The sequence below is a fragment of the Doryrhamphus excisus genome, chromosome 3 (genome assembly GCF_030265055.1).
Source record: "Doryrhamphus excisus isolate RoL2022-K1 chromosome 3, RoL_Dexc_1.0, whole genome shotgun sequence".
NCBI lineage: Eukaryota > Metazoa > Chordata > Actinopteri > Syngnathiformes > Syngnathidae > Doryrhamphus > Doryrhamphus excisus.
In genome coordinates, this window is record NC_080468.1 from 2,579,605 (window position 1) to 2,600,941 (window position 21,337).

Consider the following 21,337-nt stretch of genomic DNA (forward strand, 5'->3'; position numbering starts at 1 on the left):
CGGCAACGTGCATCGTTTTCTTCTCTGTATCCTCGCTTTGAAGTGAACATGTCTTTCCTCGTTCTGACATCAAGTGTTCTTTTTTTTTTTTTTAGCAGGATATAGTACTTACGAGGATCACAACTTTGCATAGTGTAACAGCATAACAGAAATAAACACTGCACAACACTGTCCCCCCCTGAAAAAAAAAATGTGGTGCAGCTGGTGGTCAGAGATGTTAGCTCAAGTCCATCTGTTGAAACGCTGCACATTTTTGCCTCAACATGGGACCCGATAATACTGATAAGACAACGCGACACAAAGAACACATACTGCAGAGATCAGTGCGATGAGTACACACGAGCATTGGAATTGAAGGGACTTTTTTTTTTTTTTTTTTTACAATAAGACTGCTGAGTGTGTGGGGGGGTCAGGGGTATACATCTAGTACTTTGGCTCAGTAGAAATAGACTCATAAAGGAATATGTGCACTATATGCATACCAGCGCTGCAACAATTCTGATATTCGGTGCATCATTTTTTTTTTATTTAAAAATGTAAATACAGTCGTCCCTTGTTTATAGCGGTTCATTGGATCCCAACCCACCTGCGATATAGAATTCAATGTTAATAAATGGAAGGTTTCCATAAAGCATATAAAGCTTGACTTTCTAAATTTGATTTTGAACATTAGAGCTCTGTATTCGTTGTTTGCAACTCTGATGCTGCAGGGACTCCAGACGGTTGCTAGCCAGCAAGCTAAGCAGTTAGCTTTGATTTGAAGAAAAAAAATAAATAAATAAAATTACCACTTCCGCACTGAAAGAGAGAACTTTTTTCATGGTAATGTCCCAATGTTTTGTGCCATTACTGCCGCCTTCTGACCAGAATACTACATACCACTTGTATGTCACTACGTTTTGACTAACAATAGACCATAGTCTACCACAAAATAGCGATCGTTTATAAATGTGTGGAAAAGCGTAAGGAGGGAGTGATAACCGAACCAGGGAATTGCGAGGGACGACTGTACCCTCTGATTTCAGCCAGTGAATCTGATTATTTCTTAATTTCCTTAGTCATCCATGAAAGCAAATCAGCTTTAACTTTGGAAAACAGTGTTGGACATTTTTGCGTTTTTTCTGATATGTTGCGGACCAAAAACACTAATGGTTTGTGTTTGGCTCATATTGAATTGGTCCGTCTAGGTGGATTAATCGAAACAAGAAAATAATTGTTAGTTGCAGTCCTAATGCATACACATCTATGGATATACTGCTGTACAAAAACATCATTATTATGAGTGTGGGGTGATTTCTAAATCAGTAAGTCACTATTTCAGCAAACGGTGCACACAAAAAGTCCAGGTAATAAATGCTATTGAAGTGTTTGCCGCAACACTTCCTGTGTCAGTCCTGTACTTGGATATTGCTATTTGCCTTTTTAAGGATTGTAATGCTTAATCTGGATTGGCTTCTCAGTTTCCTTTTCTTCTTCTGCATGCATACACATCTTTGCCACCCCTATTTTGAGGAATTCAAAATAGGTAGTAGAAATAATAATAAAGTTTGACTATTGTCAGTTGTCCAGACGGGGGGAAAGCCAGCTGTGCTGATGATGTATAACTTCATAGTGATGGTTCTCTCTTAATGCTGATGATGTATGTCCATGAATAGAAAAATAATAAGAAAATAAAGTGTCTATAGTTAGTTCTTATGCAGACGTCCAAATGTGCCCAGGTCCATTAGACTGTTTTAGTTCCTATGGAGAGAACTGATGAAATACAATTCCACCGCACCTTTTGAAGGTCATATAGTGCAGCGAGGAGAAATTCACACGGGCGTGAAAACATTTAGGCATCATGTCCCTGATAAAGGCTCTTCTTAGCACCGCCGTTCATACTGCGCTGGCAGGTAATGGTTGAAAAGTCACATGCTGGCAAAAGAGGGACCAGGCCTTAGTGTTTAATTCATCACTGCTACCGTTATGGTTCTTTGCGTGCAGCTTTGACTGTGTCAAACTCCTTTGGTTGCCATGTTAGTTCATGGCGTGCTGGCGGATAGTGTGGAAGATCCAGTCCATCTTGGTAGTCCAGCCGCCATGGTGAGCGTCATTCATCTGCTTCATGAAATAGTCCAGAGCCTCCTGTTCCGACTTGTCCAGGGCCAAGGTCTTTCGAATGTAAGCGATGTCGTCGAATGACTGCAACTCGGGCATCCCTGAGCCCAGCATCATGGAGAAGAGGTTAATGAAGAGGTTGGCGTGCTGCCGGATTGCCAGGTATGCCTTGTAACACATCTCCTGGAACCTGATGAGCAGAAAAACATCAACAACATGAAGCTTTTTAAAAAAAGGTTTATTCACTGGAGGTTGACTCATATTGGACACTGGTGGTACCTTTCAAACTCTCGTGTTTTGGTGCACTCTTGAGTTCCTTTGCTTATGACGATCAAGAAGTCTTGTGTCAGCACAAAGGGCACACGTTCTCTCTTGTAGCCAAACTTCTTCTTTTTGTGGTCAAGGAAATGGCCAAAATCGATGTGGAAAAGCTGCGAAGAAGGTTATTCACATAACACATGGCACAACACCAACACAGATCATGTAAATCCATTTAAAAGTGTGACCTTTACCTGTCCGTCATCTTTGACCATGATGTTGCTGTTGTGTCTGTCACCTATGCCCAGGATAAATGTGGCGACACAGTAGCCTGCGCATGACCTTGTAAATAGATCTATGGCCTGGTCATACCTAGAATTAAATAAGTGGAATTAGCTTTCTGTCCTGACAACTGTACAGCCGCTCCTCACTAAATCATGTTTTTTCACAGAGTAATACATTAATAAAGGATTGCTGTTTAGTGGTTGACTATAGCCGTATTTGTAAAAAATACAAAAATACAAATAAAAGCGTTCCAATTGTGTGTGTAGTATTCCATATTGGCTTCAAGGTGCCACAAGGAATATTTCAGTTTTAAATTATCTCACAACAGGCATGATAATAATAACGTAATAATGATCATGCAGGCTACTTTTGGGTCATAATCCACAACTAGCTAAAACTGAACTCTGAACCTCCGACATCACTTCCTGTTCTCCCGCCACTAAGGTCCACGAGGGAACACATTTACTGTGGCACACACAAACAGGAGTTTTATTTACATGTTAAATGGCTTATTTGATCTTATTATGGTGACTATATTGGGTGCCATTTAAAGCCGCCATTACAATACTTGAGAGAATGGCCACTGCAGGAAGCACGGCGCTGTCCAGAAAAAAAACAAGGAACTGCTTCCCTGTGAGTCTATGTTTCTTATTTATGACTAATATGTCTTATTTTCTCTGATTATATCTACTACTGTTATTGGGTAATAAAACGTAATCATTATAGGGGTGTTATTTTATTTCTAAAAGGCTCTAATAATTAAAACAAATATTTCTGAAGATCCTAAACAGGTTGAACTATGAAAATATTCCATTTATTAATACTGAATCTTACTTTGCGACTGTATTCCCATTATTGCAGCTAAAGCCACTCACATCTCTCCTTTGTTCTTATCCTTGAGCCACTGGTGCAGCGTGTGGCTGTTGAACTGCAGCGCCCCCTTTAGGCCTCCTTTGCACTGGATCTGCATGATGGTGTGAGAATTCCTCACCACCTCAATCAAACCAACACAGTCGCCGATGGACAGACAACCGTAGGGGAGCATCCTGGAAGACGAAACAGAGAAAGAGTCAAAACGTAGAGAAATAGAAATGTAGAAACCCAATGGGTCCGTGAACTTGCACACTAATGTAATGGATTTTCTTCAGTTTCCCTGATCAGGTTAGTATTGAATGACCTTCGGTGGCTGGCAGAGGTTGCCAGTAATCTGCATTATGTCGTGCAGCAATGAACATGAAAGTTATCCACAGCCTATTAATGAGCACCTGCATCCTTGCTGTCATGGCGAAGGGACGTGCCTACCTGAGATCAAGGCCTTGGTTCTGCCAGATGTTTTCCATTATCCTAATGATCTGCAGCGTCAGCATGTCCTGCCTCAGATCTGCAGTAGCACAGCCAGACAAGAAAGCAGACAGCAGGATGAGTACCAATCGCGAACTGCTCTTATATCAACTGCATGATGCATCATGGCATTATGGAGGAGGGCTGTCAAAGTCACTTTGGTCACACACAGTGCAGCATAGGCAGATGTGCTAGATTCACTGACTCGTTCCTTGAGAATTCCAAGTAAAATGAACAGATGAGTGTCACAACAATGCCTGGAAGGCTGAGAAAAGAAAAGGGCAAATGATGACATCCTATAGGACTCACCATCTCCATTTTTGAATATGATTTCATTGTTCTGAAACAGCAGTTCTGACATCATATCTGGGTTTTCCCAATTAAGCCACAGAGGTCGCTTGGCAGATGACATCATTCTGCATTCCTCCAGACTGAAAGAGTATATAGCATGCCATGTGAGAAGCAGAAAAAGAACGGTGCTTTTTAGTCACACATGAGATGCCAGCCCTTTCAGGTGAGTTACATAAGGACTCTGAAGTACCGGAGATTTCCCAGCTGATGTGCTGGATTCAGGGGGGAGGTGAAGCTCTGCAGTGCATCCATATAGTCTGGCCTCCTCATCTGCTCCACCAGAAACTTCATTTGAACCTGAGAGCAGAGAAACACGTAAATCAATAGCACACCAGATGCGAACAGCTGGAGGAGTCAAGTCAGAGCAGTAAATAGAAGCACAGCCCATCTGCTGCTTTACTTCAGCAGAAATTATCTATCCTTCATAATGATGTAACATTGCTTTGCTGTGGGCTGAGAAGGAGGATAAACACCCACGAGCTATGTCTACTGTCCACAACTTTTTGGCAATACCAAGCAAGAATGATGAAAGGATTGCGAAGTCTACTACCAACGGTCCAACTATGGACTATATATGCTGTGTAGCAGGTCACGTGTCGCTTCTTCACATGGATTTCACAGTTGGGTGCATAGCATGCTTCACTTCACACTCACCAGCCACACCATTAGGCACAATCTAATGAGATCCAAAACTAAAGCTGCATCAAAAAATGTGACTTTACAAAGAATAAGTTATACAAGTTATGAGCGAACCCCTGTCAGTACTCGGTAGTGTCGGGTTTAATCGCTTCATCGCTTCAGCACCTCGAACCTCGCTGTATTACGCCTGGCTGCCACTACATTGTGGATAAAAGCAAACCTCACACGCTTAAAGGAGTAATGGGTGAATGTTTCCTCATACCTGTTATTGCAGACTATTGTTCTGTTTGAATAATATCAATTCAGCAAGCCTTTTCTAACATTCCATGCTACAAATGTACGTATGAGTCGTGTTGACATAGGATCAATATCAGTATTAGCCGCTAGTCGAGAGTGAACTATCGGTATCACTCCCGAAAATAATATAACGCATTGTCATGATTTCCTTTTATAGATGAAAATATGAGCTGGATGCCGCATATTACAAATATACAACATAAGGTGGCCAGAAAATTTTCAACATTGAACAAAGCAAAATTTGTTCTCAATCAGAAATCACTTTAAATCACTCTTTATTGTTCTCTGGTTCTACACTGTCTTACTTATTGTGTGGAAATATGGGGTAATAACTATAAAAGCAATCTTCACTCGCTAAATGTACTGCAAAAAAGGTCAGTAAGGATAATTCATAATGCCGCCTACAGAGAACATACTAACTCCTTATTTCTAAAATCACAAATACATATGACTATATTGACGGTTACTATTATGTCATTGTTACAGTTATGTCATTGTATTGTCATATCACCTCATACTTTTGTATGTGACAAAAAATTAACTATATTAGGAAAGCAGGAAGTGAACAAATGTAACAGTTACTGATTGTAAAAGTACACGCTGGAGGGGTAGGATTTAATAAGCTACGGAACTGTGAACTGATTATGTGATGCACTCAATTGTAATCTGATGCATGTTCAAATGAAATAAAACCATAACCATTACCATCACCATTTATGTTTATGGTTCAGATGTACAGATCGGCACTGCATCAAAATGAGAAGTGTTTCTGATATATTGACGATTTCAGGGCTCCAGACTGTCACTCAAATATGAAACATGGACATAGAACCTGTCCTGGCTTTCAATATTATTGAATATTAGAAACACCTCAATGACGCTGTATGCTTTACTGAAGCATACTTAGTGGGCAGATACAGTCTATTCTATGCTAATGTAAAGTACAACCCAATCCCTCACTGTCAGTCAGAAGCATTATTACCTTTGTAAAAGGCAGATCATTTCATACAGCTCTCCCAGTGGGATCTCTTTACATGTTGCAGGTGAGAATATGCAGTACTCAGTGCCTCTCAATAATAAACTGAAACGTTCATTTTTTTCCAGAGGCACATATAGACACCCAACCATTCCCATCACAGTGCCAGGAGAAAAGCACAGGGCCAACAAACAAACGCCACAAAGAGAGGTATGCCTAGTAAATTTAGGCCAAGTTAAGGTGTCATTTGCACTCTATGCATATTTTTTCAGCTGCCTTTGTGAAACTTTTCTATATTTATATTTTAAATTATAGAATGTAACACGAATGAAACAGTCAAAGAAAACAGCAACCATCCAAACTGTATCCCTTTTCCCACTATAATGTCCCTTGTGACCACAAGGCCAGATGTTGACAAGATTAAACTCTGCAGTTTAGCCGAGCAGCGCTAGCAGCTGTCGGCAGTCGCATTACCTTCTGCGCCTCATCCTTTTTCTCCTGTTTGAGGAGGTCAGTGAGATTGATGAGTTTCTCCATGGCCTCCACCTGCCGGCTCAGGTGCTTCAGGTACATGCCGCAGGCCCGGCAGTAGGACTCCAGCAGGAGGCCAAATCTCTGGCTAACCGTCTTGTTGTGCATCTCTGACCTGAACACATGGAAGAGAAGAAAATGGTTCCTTGTGGGCAAGCCTCTTTGGAATCTATTCTTTACCTATCAGATGTTTTCTATGCATTTATATTGATACATTGTCATGGGAATTGTTGTTGCTGCTGTTTCTCTCTCTCTCTCTCTCTCTCTCTCTCTACTGCCTCTCTTGTATCCGGGTAGCCACTCCAAAGCCTCCTGCTTGCTGGAGGTTGACTTTTTCCTCTTATTTCACATCCACATTTGCGATAAATGTGACGTTTGGAATTATTAACTTAGAGTCAGCTCCCAAAACCCTTGCTGTCTCTCTTTAATTGGCATTACTTGCTTATGGAAAAGGAAGCTAATAAAATAAATGCATCAACGCACAATCCAGGTTTAAGCCCCAAATATGTCACATTCTAAAAGGTATGAAAGCTGTCAAGGTTCCTGATTGCAGCCATTTGACTTAGTAGTGGGGCTGATCTTTCAAAGTATTCTTGCTTGCTTCATTTTTGTTACATTTAATTGAACAAGCTTCCAGATGGTGGTCAGTGTATTATAAGTAGATGCTCACCCTAGCGCTAAAGCTCTTCACTCTGCACAGCAGCCGTGAAATAATACTCTGCTAACTTATGCTCTCTGCTCAGATTGTCACCTCAGCACTGCCCTCTGTGCAGTGGTTGCTGCATTCTCTACCTCCCACCACGTCTCCCTCTGGACTCGCGCACACTGCAGTGGTCGTACAGGAAGCCCACTGCTCTTGCAGTACTCAGCATGAGAAGTAAGACTCAAGTTTAACAAGCATTTCACATAAAGTAACAGGTGCAAGCCAGTGTAGATGTACGCTGGTAAACCTCACTCCCTGACAGCTTCTAAGTCGTGGTTTGAGCCCAGGGTGGAACACAAGGCTGACTAAACCAGGTGGATTCCATAAACAGGTTTAAAAAAAAAAACACTGAAATTTGTAAAAGTAAAACTGACTTACTTTAAATGCCAAAAGAAGAAATGTCCTATCCTCTGATTGGTTAATGCTTTTTTCAACAGGAAGCGGGCGAGTGGATTATCAAGGTACTGCTCATACTTCAGAACCTGTCAGAGAAAATGGAGAAAAGGTAATGCCTGTGAATATTCTCATTCATCCAGGTCATTGTCTTCTCAGGGCGGTCGTATCTGGACTGAATGCCCTGAGGAGAAAAGTAAGGTCACATGGTTGATACACTATCCTTTCCAACTTCCTGATCTGTGCATTACTTTGTGAGGTGGCTATTGTCTCATCAAAGTATCATTACTGACACCTAGCGACCAGTGTAGAATACTACATATCACACCTTTGAATGTGTCTTCTGAATGCAGTGTATTTGCATTGTTGTGCCTTTAGCCATTTTTATTTGTGAAAATAAAAAAATACATAAAACTTGCTTAAATGTGCATATTTTTTTGACTAATACTAGACCGTAACACCTTGTTTACAGTGACCATGTGAATGCAGAATATTTTTTTATTATTATTTTGTATTGGCTATCAATAAATTGTCCAAAAAAAAGTGAACTTAATGAATTTAATGTATCTGCGGTTGAAGATACAGTTGAACTCACCTGAACCAGTTGAATGAGGTACTGTGACAGTTTGTCATCAGTTAAATACGTCTCAAGGCACTTTACGGCAAAATCTCTGATCATGGGGTCGGGAAAGTTGCAATCCAGCAACTCCATGGCTTGTTCTGGCTTGATAGCGGGCCAGTCCTTCAGAAGGCAATACATCTGATGGGGCGGAAAGGAAAATGATAAATGGGTGTGATAATAAACTGATAACTCAGGAAACAAGGCGTTCGTGTGTGTACTATCAGTTTAAAAATCTGTTTGTTCAGACAAACATGTTCTTTGAAATTAAGACACGTCAGCAATGGAAACCTGAGCTCACCTGGGCAACCTCATCTCTAGAGTTCCATTTCACAGCAAGAAGGATTTTGGGAAGGATGTCGGGCATGCTGACGCAATAATGTCTGTGAGAGTTACAGGAAAGGACATTAGATAGCTCATCAAATAATAGCCCGTGTGTCATAAACAACTGCAAGAGAAGGTCACACACAAGCAGTCGTAAAAATCCAGTGAGCACCCACCTGTGCCTCCATAGAAAGTCTTTCTCCTGCTCAGTGATCTCAGACAAAGGATCTCGGTTACAGACTAGGCGAAGCTGCTCACTATCACTGTCAGTGAAGGGGTTGTCTCGGGCCACTCTGTTGCTCTATTGCACCACATGACAACAAAGTACATCGCTGTGTCAGTCACAGATTATATCCATACAAACTCCCCCCCTCCCCACATGATGAATACAGTGACACATCAGCCATGCATGATTTCTTACCAAATTTGTGTGCGAGTAATTAAAGCCAAGCTCTCTGGATATATTCCAGTTTGCATGGTCCTCTATGATGGTCATATCAGGGAATTTGACCGGGGAGCTGAAGTGGTCAAACTCCAACTCCAGGCAAGGTGTTTCCTACAAGTTCAGAAGAAATTAACCATGCTTATTATTGAATTGAAGAAAGATGTCCACCTGGTAGGCGCCGTTTCAATAATATTAAGGATTTGTGAGCATTTGACTGTTAATGAAAAGTTCACTTCAGAGCCATCAGAACATCAGAGCCAAAAAAATTACCACTTCCACACAGGATGGGAGGGGAACATCCTTCATGCCAGACATGTCATGAAAAGTGGCAATGGACGACTGTGTATAACTTCAGAATCATTCATATCATGAAGTTTATACAATTACAAAACAAGATGGGTATATAATTGGCTTACCTTGTTGGGGTTCGAACCAGTGACACCGATGGGATTAAGCAGGTCTTCCAGGCCGTGTGGGACGGGCCAGAGGTTTAGTGCCATTTTCCCTGCTACTAAAGTGTGAGTGTAGTCAAACAGGTTGACGTTGCCCCAGGCAAGGGGACAGTGCTCCTACATGGAAATGACGGGAAAATTATGCCCATAAAAATTATTACCAAAGTCAACTACAAGAGTATCATTTAAAGACACTATAACTGTAACAAGCATAACAAGTTATTATAAAAAGCAGTCAGCCGGTTCTTCGTCGATTATATTAGTTTCCTAATCAGATGTCAAGCATTCCACCAAGCGGTATGGTTTAATTGGAATGCTGCTATTTATGTAGCTGCAGCCATCACCATCACATGGTGAAAACACCAGCCAAATCAGAGAGTACCGTTCCAAACAGTAGCTGGACAAGATGAAGCAAATGAAGCGAGCATAATTTCGGCTAACCTCTTTCGCTCCCTTCCTTCCTTTGACAGAGCAGATGGAGAGGCAGAGGCGGGCAGCACGGGGAATGTCTGGAATGTACATGTCGTAGTTGAGCCACTCATTCCACCTGGAATAAACGGGGAAGGCATGTTAAAAATCATAATAATGAAGCACATTTTCATTGTGAATACCTGGGATTCGAACAAGGCACGCGCTGGGTGTTGACATTGTCACACAACTGCTCTCCACCGTGGTATATCCCAGTCCTTACGTAGATCTAAAGCAGGCACAAACACCACGTTATGCATCTCCAGTTCTGAAATAAGTACAGTGTATATGAATATGATTCAAATATACAATACGTGTACCAATACGTTTAAAATCAACACCAGCTAACAACCTCTACCCATAATGCACTACTGTCAAAAGAGCAGTTTATTAGCTGCAATGCTGCCTCTGTCCAACAGAGGAAGCCAGAGGGAGGCTGATGTCATTGCAGCACCCCAATTAATATGTTGCTCAGACGCAATGCTTTATGGGAAAACTTAAAAATGTAGGGTTTTTTTATTTGTAATTTGTACGGGTATACATATTTCTGATGTATACTTTTTGAGTGTCAAGTCACTGTGTGATGAATTTAGTATTCTTAGTAACATGACACCGTGAGTCATACTGTTATGTTGTTGTACTGTTATATAATGATGTCCTGCAATATCCACAGGCTCATTGTGAGTGCACTGATAGCATGTGATTGGCTCCTGCTGACTCGAGTTACAGTATTTAAACAATATGAAGTAGTTCTGAAGTAAAGGAGATGTCACAAGGTTAGAATTTATCCATAGATTAGCCATGTGAAATTGTGTAAGCTGGGTTTGCTTATGAAAAAGTGTCAAATTAATGGCATTTGCTGCATTTTTACCTTGTCTATGTCTCTGATATTGACATTGACGTATGTAGCACAGAGCACCCGGATTCTTAGGGTTCCGCTGATCGTCCATAGAGACTTGGTGGCTGTTTCCCCATTCATGTAGGGGGTTGCTGTGGATATCCGCCTTGCGTACGACGGCATGGTGAAATTGTCCATCGGCAGTTGGGAGTACAGGCTGTCTTTTGCCATCAGCATCAAGTTGGGCATCCGCCCCAACATGATGCAGCTGCGAACATACTGAGGGCAGACAAAGAGACATAAAAACTTGCAACATGAATTCTATTTACATTCGTGTTTATAATCTCATCACTAACAGTTTCACAAATGTCAAGCCATGGCTGATGTTAATGTGATGTGACACACATTGCCTTTTTTTTTCTTTTTTTTTTTTTAAAGGATGAGCATCAGATGAAATTAGATTACCTTGTACTGACTCAGAGGGTATTTCTCCAGTAAGTACTCATCACAGCCACAGACTTTGAGGATGTACTTTCCTTGATATTCCTGCACGCACATCTTTAACTGCTCCTGAGAGAGCAGCATGCTGCGTGTCTTCTTCCGGATGGCCTCAGCGATCACCTGCTCCGGCACGTAGTCATGGTTTATCTTCAGAGTGTACTTCTGCTTGTCATTGCTCGGCGATACAATGACCCATATGACCACGATTATTTGACCTGAGTGAAAGGGAAGAAATCATGTCAAAAATGTATGGAGGACTTTTTTTCCTTTGGAAAAACATCTTACCTTTATCAAGTTTGTTATAGATGTGTCTGGGTAACTCAGCTGAGGACTCCACATTGGGGGGATAGACGTACAAGGCTCTACTGTGGGGTCCATTGCAGTCTCTAAGGTCCACAGCGTCCTTGCAAACATTCAAAATGTTCCTTCTAAAGTCCTGTACTTCTGGATCCTTAACCAAATCAAACTCACAAATGGGCATTCCAATGGCAAAACCTATAAGGGAAAACAAATAATTAGTTAAGGACTGCGAGGGTCACAGTTGAGTTTTAGCTTGGCATGGGTTACTGCTGGTAATGTGCAGATCGATACTGAAATGGATAATTGCGATACCATGTCTTCATGCTCTGAAATCAATTCTCAAAACAAAATATCAAAACTCCAATCATTTGAGGGAATGTTTGCCTGAAACATTTGACTGTTGAAACAATAACCAATCGTAAATGGAGCCAATTGTGAATAAAGGTGTCATTCTTGAAGTAGTTATTAATAATAAATTATTAATTTTTAACTAATTCAACACCAAAGACATACATATTTATACATTTTTACAAAACCGAACACCCGGTAGCAAAAAGACTAAAAGATGTCACTTTTACAGTAGTTTTAAGTCATGAAAACGGCTCTTTTGCACATTAAAACACATTCAACAGCAAGGAGGAGATGGAAGAGCATGGAAGAGTGTATGTATTTACATATACATATAGTGTATGTATTTTAATTTATATAGCCATTTTATGATTGAAAATCCTGGATTTAGGCAAAAAAAGGCATACAGTTTGCTTCAATAAGCATATCATATCCCATATGTTAGATATATTATATACACCAATCAGTCCAAACTGAGCATTACTATCTTTTCAAAGGCAGACTATTTGATTCAGCTACTGTATCAGTATTCTATTATGTTCAGTGTATAACAGCGATTCAACAACAATACCTATTTCTCGATTGAGGATCTTCTCTTCTCTGTTGCCCACAGGCTCAATGACTTTGAGGAAAGCTTGAAAGAGCCTGAGGTCACATAACCTTCTGGTTTCGTCGTAAAACTCCTCCCGTTCGGCTTCTTGGGTGACACTGACAAAGATGTAGGAGCTCTCCTCTTGCAGTAGATGGTAAAGAGGATACTTTCTGGCTTCTTTGAAAAGCTCATGCTTGACTGTGATCAGCGTGGCCTCCCGAAGGCACTCCAACGTGAGAATCATGCCATTTGGCAGGAGGCAGTCCACTTTGATGCTTGGGGGCATCAAGTGCATCCCCCATAGTTCTCCGGAGGACGGCCTGGGAGGCATGGTTGCTCCAGTTAATCCACCTGCTAATTATGAGGTGTGCGATGTCAAACCGCTACAGGAAAGAAGGAAAACACGGGTTACATTAAAACATTAAAAAAACAGACTGTGAATAAAACTGCAAAAGACTAACAAAAAGTCAGTATTTGGTTTGGAACATCGTGTGGTTCTATGCAAAATAGCAAAAACGGCAATGTACTGTTGTTGAATCATTTGATTTAGAACATTACATTTCTGTACACACACGCGCGTATTTAAAAAAAAAAAACATTTAACAAGCTAAAGTTTATGATGTATCGCATGACAACGAGGAACTTCCATTTTCTATTATTAATGTGATAACAAGCATTCCATTAATATGTGCATGACATATTATTTTCCATCTCACGACTAGCAATTGTCATCGTACAGGGCTGTCATGGACAAACTTATTCGCTAACTAGTTCCATCCTGTCACTGCCAAAGTATGACTTACGATGCTATGGTGGTGTTTTTAGCTCAAAGTTGACAGTCATTCCTCCCAAGTTTATGTTGTGCTACTCGATAGCTTAACGCTACTAGCTGGGTTGTAAGATATCCGTACGAGTAGCCAAGTTGTTATTAGCGACATGAACGTCTCGACACAAACACAATATATGATACATTTATAACACAGAATTGGATTCCGGGTAGCCATTTTTGTCATATGAGTAATTGTACTGGTTTATGAAGAGAAGTAAACACGCAGTAAAGAAAACATAATGCTAACTACCTGTGTCAGAGAGCTAGTGCGAACCGGTTGGCCGCGCAGCTAGCCAGCCAGCACAACCATTAGCTGCGGCTAGCTGGGTAAATCCCATTCGAGCCCACTTTGGAAGTCTAACATGAGTCCAAACAATGATCGGGAGATCCGAACTGTCCGGGTCCTGTGGAAAGACGCCTCTAGATACCAGTGGTGCGTATGGGCGCGCTGTAGCGGAGAACAACAATGCTATTTCATGGTGTTCTTTCGCTGGTCTGCCCCCAAAGTAAACTGCACACAGTATCGTAGCATGCTAGCTGGTGGTAGCTACTGCCAGCAGGCTCCGAGTCATGACGGACCGCCCTCTGCTTGCTCCGAGATGAGGGGAAGCAGCTCGTCATGAGATGAAACTGGAGAGTTGACTGGAAACAACATACACAGTGTTTTCTTACACAGGAAACTCCCACAGTTTAAATGTTGCTAAAAAAAAAAGTAGCTAGTATAATAGACCCCCACCCATTCGCGGTAATACATGATAAATACGTGATAATACTTGTAAAATGTACAGTATACATGACCACTGTTTAAAAAAAACACTTTTTTTATGTTTGTGTGTTTATGCTTCACAATTCATGTTTTGTTTTGTTTGATGATTTGTACTGTATTGTCCTTAAATGCACCATAGTTGTATTTTGTAACTAGTTACTTTGTGACTCTGATTCAGTCTGTTCATTGATCAGTAGTGATGATTTCCTTTACATTTTATATTTTAAATTGGTATAATAAGTGTGTAATGCCCTCGGCCATGTCTGTGTGGAGTTTGCATGTTCTCCCCGTGCATGCGTGGGTTTTTCTCCGGGTACTCCGGTTTCCTCCCACATTCCAAAAACATGTTAGGTTAATTGGCCACTCCAAATTGTCCATAGGTATGAATGTGAGTGTGAATGGTTGTTTGTCTATATGTGCCCTGTGATTGGCTGGCCACCAGTCTAGGGTGTACCCCGCCTCCCGCTCGAAGACAGCTGGGATAGGCTCCAGCACCCCCCGCGACCCTCGTGAGGATAAGCGGTAGAAAATGAATGAATTAAGTGTGTGATGCATATTTAGGGATTAGTGACAGTTAATTTTATTGCAAATGTTGATTGAAATAACTGGAAGGGAACGTCAAGCTTTTCGTGGTAGACTATATGGTTTATTAGTAGTCAAAACATATTGAAATATAAGTGAGGTGTAGTGTTCTGGTCACTAGGTAGCTGTAATGACACGGAACATTGAGACCTTACTTAACACTGCATGAAGTCAACCATGGTGATACCACACCTTTCATTCGTGTGGAAGTGGTTTTTGTCTGTTTGTTTAAATTTAGAAGAAATAAATTCAAGGGTAATTGTTTAGCTTGCAAGCTCGCAGCTGCCTTGCTCCAAAAATGTTGCACGATGCAACGTAAACAATGAATAATAGGAGTTCAAAAGTGACTACAGGCATGTTATTTCACGTTTGTACAGGACTCTATTCATGTAAAAAAAAACGTTTTTAGGTTTTTTATGCTCTAACTATGAAAATATTCCATTTCCTATGAATTCATTTATCATGGTCTGGTCTGAAAACAATTTACCTGCTATAAACAAGAGGAATATATAGAGAATCATTGATTCTAACATACAAAGCATATAATTTCCAATAAAAGTGGAACGTTTAATAACACATTATGACAGAGCTACTGTTTATGTTTTGTTTTTGGTCACAGGAATATTTGAGAGCATATTATTCAGATAGAACGTACTGAAGTCGGTGAAATATATCAAAATCATGAGCATTTTTCTTCATATATTCAAACACTCTTAAAAAGATCTCAGATCATACAGACACTTAGTATATTCATTAATATAATACATGATATTGTGAGGACATGCCTCTAATATGATATATTTCACATTACCAGAAAACTTGTAAACAGTCCAATTTGACACTGTTATGACTCCATGCAAAATCGAGTTTTCTTGTAACAGCCATGTCGGAAAGTGTCCTCTTTGGGAACGTTCATTCAGCCACATCCTTGATCTTGAGAGTCACCTGTACCAGTTCACAGAATGGTCAATTGGGTTTTTGGCTTTTACTCGACAGCAGCTTCACCTCTTGATCTTCCCGATCTCTTCGCACAGCCTGGAGAGGTACTGAGTGAGCTTGACCATCACGATAATGAGGGCACCTCCTATAAACATGCACGAGGGCCACAGCAACGAGTGGAACACGATGCTGTGATCGTAGAGACGAGTCAGGAGAACCGTGTCCTGCTGCTCGCTGGGGTCGTAGTAGCATGGGACCTGCTGGTTGGCCTTCAGGCGCTCGGAGATGTTCATGATGATGGTGTGCATTTGGGAGCTGTCCTTCTGGCACCTGGGCACATAGAAACACTGCAAAGACAGGATAGACTGGTAACTAGTTTCATCTGTCTAGGTGTCTAAAGTACCGTCATTTCCGGTGTAGAAGCCGCTACTTGTTTCTTAAACTTTAACCTCTGCGGCTTTGACAGCCGCACTGCTACTTCTGGCTAAGTTCTAATCTTGCGACATCTCTTATACTTCTGAACTACGACTAATTGTTAAAATTGTAAACAATTCACTGTGCGCCGTTTGGGAATCAGTGAGGAAATGCTATCAGTGAACTCACGACAAACCCTTCAACCCATAAAAATCGCAGGCAGTAATTAGTCAGTATAACAGGCTGACTCAGTGTCATCTTACAAAGAATGCTAAACTCATCACACAGCAACTTAACACTGAAACGGTACCTAGCAAAGTACCAATACAAATTTAAAACTACATTTCAAGCACAGTATTCATTGGTGCCTGCTGGGCGCTGCAGTGATGTCAGCCTCCGTCTGGGCTCCTTTGGTTCCCTCTGGTGGACAGAGGCAGCATTACAGCACCATCTATCCATTCGCTTTCTATGCCGCTTGTCCTCCAATGAATGCTTTGTTTGCATTCATTTGAGTTTATTGTAAACTTGTATTTGGTAATAGCATATTTCCATGATGCAGTTTGAGTGTTAAGTTGCTGTGTGATGAGTTTAGTGTTTCTTGTAAGATGACACAGTGAGTCAGAAAGGGTTGACAAGCTCGTTGGGAGTTTTTTCATAGAGTTTTTATGACTTGGACACATGCTGCTTATGTACTATAAATCTGTTCTTTCCTTTAAATGCAGTGGGTGCGGTTTATACACAGGAATTTGCGGTAAATTCCACCCCCGTACTCACTTCAGAGCTGGCATCCTGTGTCTCTTCATTGTGAGATAATCGAGTGATGCGGCCCGTGTTATTGACGTTCACGTAGACCTGCAGACAGGGGTATTTGGAGACTCTCCAGCAGTCTGAGCCACAGTTGTAGGAACAGTTCATGTCTGCTGTGACCGTGGAGTTGAGAACAACACACACACCTTCCTCTGTCCACACACTGTTTTGACATTTAAACGGAGACTCCATTTAATGCAAATTAAGAAGAACAATAACACAATGGGAGGAATCTCATTCAAATCAACTCGGCATGGGTTTGATTTTGTTTTGTCTGCTTGCGTTACGTTTGAACACAAGGAGTAATTTCCTCGGTACAGTTTTTCAGCAAGACAATTTGGACCTTTACCTGTCTGCGTATGAACGTAATATGGTGATCCCAAGCACAAAGAACATCATGACAGAGGAGAGGATCATTCCAAGACCCAGGAAAATAGCACGATCTTCACCAGGCTTTAAAGCCGTCACGGTTTTCTTCTTGTCCAGTAAGTCTACCTCACGAAATTTCTGATAAATTGACCTGATGTTGCCAGAACAGAAGAGATGAGAAGGGAAATATAATATTACATAGCAAATATAACAACCTGGAAATGAAAGTTTTTGTTTACAGAGCTTCTTTCAAAAAGGGCCAACCACGCTCCCTTTCCTCACCTCCTTTCATTTCCTCCGCCTGATGCTGTATTTTTGGCCCCGGCTACGAAGAACATCTTTCTTGATGATCCCCGTCCTCCTTTACTCACTGAAGTGGAACGCGGAGATTGCTGAAAAGACCTGGAATGAAACATTGCCGGTTTAGTGTTACTAAAAGATGGAATACCTCGGCAGCACAAACACACGGGAGCTACAAAATCAAACTAAAGCCTACCTTTGGTGCATGTTTACAGTCAAATTCACAATTCAACGAGCTACTATCTATGATCAAACCTACACTCCTTTATTTTTATGATGTGGTTGGACAGGAGTCGCCCCTGTTATGGTGAACTTCCCGGTCATAGCCACCGGGCAAACATGTCATTTTCAAGCACAAAGAAACACTAAAAATGTAAACAGGATGACAGATGGAGGGTGCTAATGCAGGCGCAGAAAAACCTACCCGCTGTATCATGAAGGCTGTCAACACATAGTCATTGGGATCGGCAAAACAACAGCACCTTCCATGTCGGTCCTCGTGCTCCCTGCGGGTCCTATATACCGTGGACATAAAACACAGTGACCAAAGCTACGTGTGCAGCTTTGGTCACATGCATTGTGAATGAATAACAGGTGTTAATAAAGGTTAAAACCCATACTATACACCAGGGGTCGGCAACCTTTACTATGAAAAGAGCTATTTTACCCCCTAGCCCACTAAAGAGAAATACCCTGGAGCCGCAAAACATACGTTTAAAAAAATACGTTTGGGGCTATCAAAGTAGTTCAGATAACAAACGACGAGTTAGAGTACTCTTGCTAGTAAACTAGCAGTAAACTACTGTAAACTTACCTGATGCTCTGCCGCAAACAAGTTCCCATGCAGCTGTTTTTTTTTTAATTATTTTAATTTTCCTTCATGTTTCTGCCAGAAATCAGTCAGGATGCATTCATGGTCACACACAAAATTGGATTTTTTTTTTAAACTCATTACAAAGACGTGTATTTTCCCCACTCGGGTGTTAAAAAATATTCAAGCATTGCAAAGGGAGCCACAACAAAAAGGCTGAAGAGCCACATGCGGCTCTGGAGCCACAGGTTGCTGACCCCTGCTATACACCCTTGTCTATTTACATTTTAATAACAGTTTTCATACAACTGCAGACTCATCCATATCATAAACAACACAGCGGACCGCATACAAACAGAAACTGATGGGCTGGGTGCAACGTAGTACAAAAAACAAGCCAACAAGTTCTTGGTCAATGAGTAATTTCCTTGTTGTATTACATTCCCAGCTGCTTCAGGGAAAGGTTTCTTAGAGTGTGATTGACACGAGGCTGTTGAAGGAAACCATTAAAGTTATCATCCTTTCCTGGAAACATTCCAAACAATTTTGCATGCATTCCTGCCTCAAAGAATCACACTTACATGATTTTGACGCCGCGTCTTACAGCGTTTCTCCTCCGTATGAACATGCTTGGCCATTGCGTCGCAAGTGTCTCAAGTTCCACACATACCTGTATTGATTTCAGCTAAACATGGACACAAACATTTTAAGAATCACCATCTTACTCCTTGAACTAACTTGAGAGTCAGGCTAAAGCTGGTAAAAGGCTTTTTGAGAGAGCTTCCCTTGTTCTTAGCCGTGCTCTACTGAGGCTGGACTTACAGTGACAGGTGACTTCCTGTCAAATAGCTCATAAGGAATGGCTAGTGTCACTCTTCTCAATGATTTACAGGAAGGGGCTGGCAGTCTCTTTGAATCTGACCTTCCGGAAAGCTCCAGGGCAGCTCAAAGAGAAGGGAAACAAAATTGGATTTTTCTACAATACAGATTCTAGATTATAACAAAGTTTCCTGGTTTTTTTTTTCACCATAACATATAATGTTCCAACTGATTAAAAGTCTCAAAAGTGCGTCCCGAGGGCCATTTGCGGACAGTGGCTTTTTTGGGGGGGCCCGCAGCACATTCTTAAAACATAATTTAACAAAAAAAAAAGCAAAAATTTTACAAGAATAAAGTCAAAATATTAACCAAAGCTGTATTTATATGTCTTTTACGGGGTTTTTTTTTGCGCGAGCGGCAAAAAGAGGTGATGATGCAACCGCACAATGTAAGAGATTATGTTTGGTGCAGTTTTAAGTTGAAAAAACATTCAGCAACAGCATTCTGTAACAGCATCCAGGAAGTCAAGAGGCATGGAGCGGTGTAGCGTGCACAACATTACGTATTTATAAGATATTTCAATACATGCACACACAGTTCCGGTCAAAATGGGAAAATGGGTAAATAGTTTATGGTGTCATGTTTGTAAATAAATGTTTATTTTCATGAAAAACAACCATTTTTGTGTTCTTTATGTTGTGACATATTTCTTTGGATATTGTGCCATGTATATATGACTCAGTTTGTGTCAAAGTGAAAGTTATGCTTGAAATGCATCTTCACAAAAAGCCTTTTTTGGTTGAGAACTGATATTTTGCTGAAACTTACCTATGTTCTTCTGCTTATTACTAAATAACAGAAGGTAGAAAATTCCTTTTTGTTCTGATGAAAGATGATAATAATAATTTTTAATCTTTCTTTTGGTGTATACCATGTTTATATAACCCAAGAACACTATATTCTGTGTACCTTGAAAAATCAGTCAAAATTGTCAAAAAGGGAGAAAAATTGATGGGTTAAGAGAAAAAAAAAGCTGTAATGTAATGAGAAAGGTTTTTCAAGAATAACATCTTAGTATAATTTATGGAGAATTACTTTTCTGAAAAAGTTACAATGTTATGACAATAAAATGAACATTACGTGGGGAAAAATTACACAAAAAAATTGAAATAGTTGGAAATTACGTCAAAATATTATGACAATAAAGTCATAACTACGTCAAAAAAGAAGAAAAGTTGGAAAATTAAATGAAAAAACAGCCTTAATTTTAAGAGAATAAAGTCAAAATATTATGAGAAAAAAGTTGTATTCAAAAGAGGGAAAAATGTAAGAGAATAAACTCAGAATATTATGAGGAAAATAATATAATTTTACTAGCGTAGAGTTTAAACATTAAGAGAAAAGTCATAATAGTATGGGAAATAATTTTTGGAAAATTAATGTTTTGATATTTTGAAAAATACTAAATAAACAACAAAAAAGAACAGAGTCCATACTCATAATATGCTTTTTCACTGAGATGCAGTTTATTTTATATATATATATAGAATGTTTTGGAAAATATCCAAGTGCCCCATTTCTCAATCTGTGGCCCTTGGTGACAAAGGTTAAGTGATTTAAATGTTATGAAAAGTATGCAATAATAGAGTGACTAATGAAAGCTTTAATATACGTCATAAAATGACGCCAGTGCAACCGTTGTCATACCTGTGCTCGTTTAAGGAGGATCACCACTCATCACTCTTGTTCTCGCAATGTGTGACTTCCCGCAGAAGGAACATATTGTTCCTCAAGACTTCAGACAGGCTATTATCAGTTCTGGGACCACATATCTTAAGCATGAGGGATACATGATCAGCTGGCCTTACTGGCCATATGGATATGATGGATGTGCCTTGGTTCACGTTTCTTCCCTTTGCCTCACGCCTGCCTTGAAAGCGTGA

General features: G+C 40.5%; 2 protein-coding genes across 2 annotated transcripts; both read right to left on the reverse strand.

Moving 5' to 3' along the window:
• Nucleotides 1–349: 349 nt before the first annotated feature.
• On the reverse strand, nt 350–14,188 carry LOC131126117 (phosphatidylinositol 4,5-bisphosphate 3-kinase catalytic subunit alpha isoform). The gene is made up of 21 exons (XM_058068318.1): nt 13,838–14,188; nt 12,738–13,141; nt 11,804–12,013; nt 11,483–11,733; nt 11,051–11,296; nt 10,323–10,408; nt 10,153–10,258; nt 9,676–9,828; nt 9,236–9,370; nt 8,991–9,115; nt 8,792–8,873; nt 8,467–8,631; nt 7,857–7,960; nt 6,719–6,890; nt 4,523–4,629; nt 4,291–4,412; nt 3,943–4,021; nt 3,516–3,686; nt 2,610–2,727; nt 2,377–2,528; nt 350–2,287 (listed from the first exon to the last, which is right to left on the reverse strand). Exons 2-21 carry the CDS (start codon nt 13,087–13,089, stop codon nt 2,017–2,019), a joined length of 3,207 nt encoding a protein of 1,068 aa, XP_057924301.1. The 5' UTR covers nt 13,090–13,141; nt 13,838–14,188; the 3' UTR covers nt 350–2,016.
• An 815-nt stretch (nt 14,189–15,003) lies between these two features.
• Nucleotides 15,004–19,420, reverse strand: LOC131125726 (calcium-activated potassium channel subunit beta-2-like). Its single transcript, XM_058067543.1, has 6 exons — nt 19,157–19,420; nt 18,189–18,326; nt 17,747–17,866; nt 17,445–17,615; nt 17,063–17,258; nt 15,004–16,221 (listed from the first exon to the last, which is right to left on the reverse strand). Exons 3-6 carry the CDS (start codon nt 17,800–17,802, stop codon nt 15,937–15,939), a joined length of 708 nt encoding a protein of 235 aa, XP_057923526.1. The 5' UTR covers nt 17,803–17,866; nt 18,189–18,326; nt 19,157–19,420; the 3' UTR covers nt 15,004–15,936.
• Between the last annotated feature and the right edge of the window lie 1,917 nt (nt 19,421–21,337).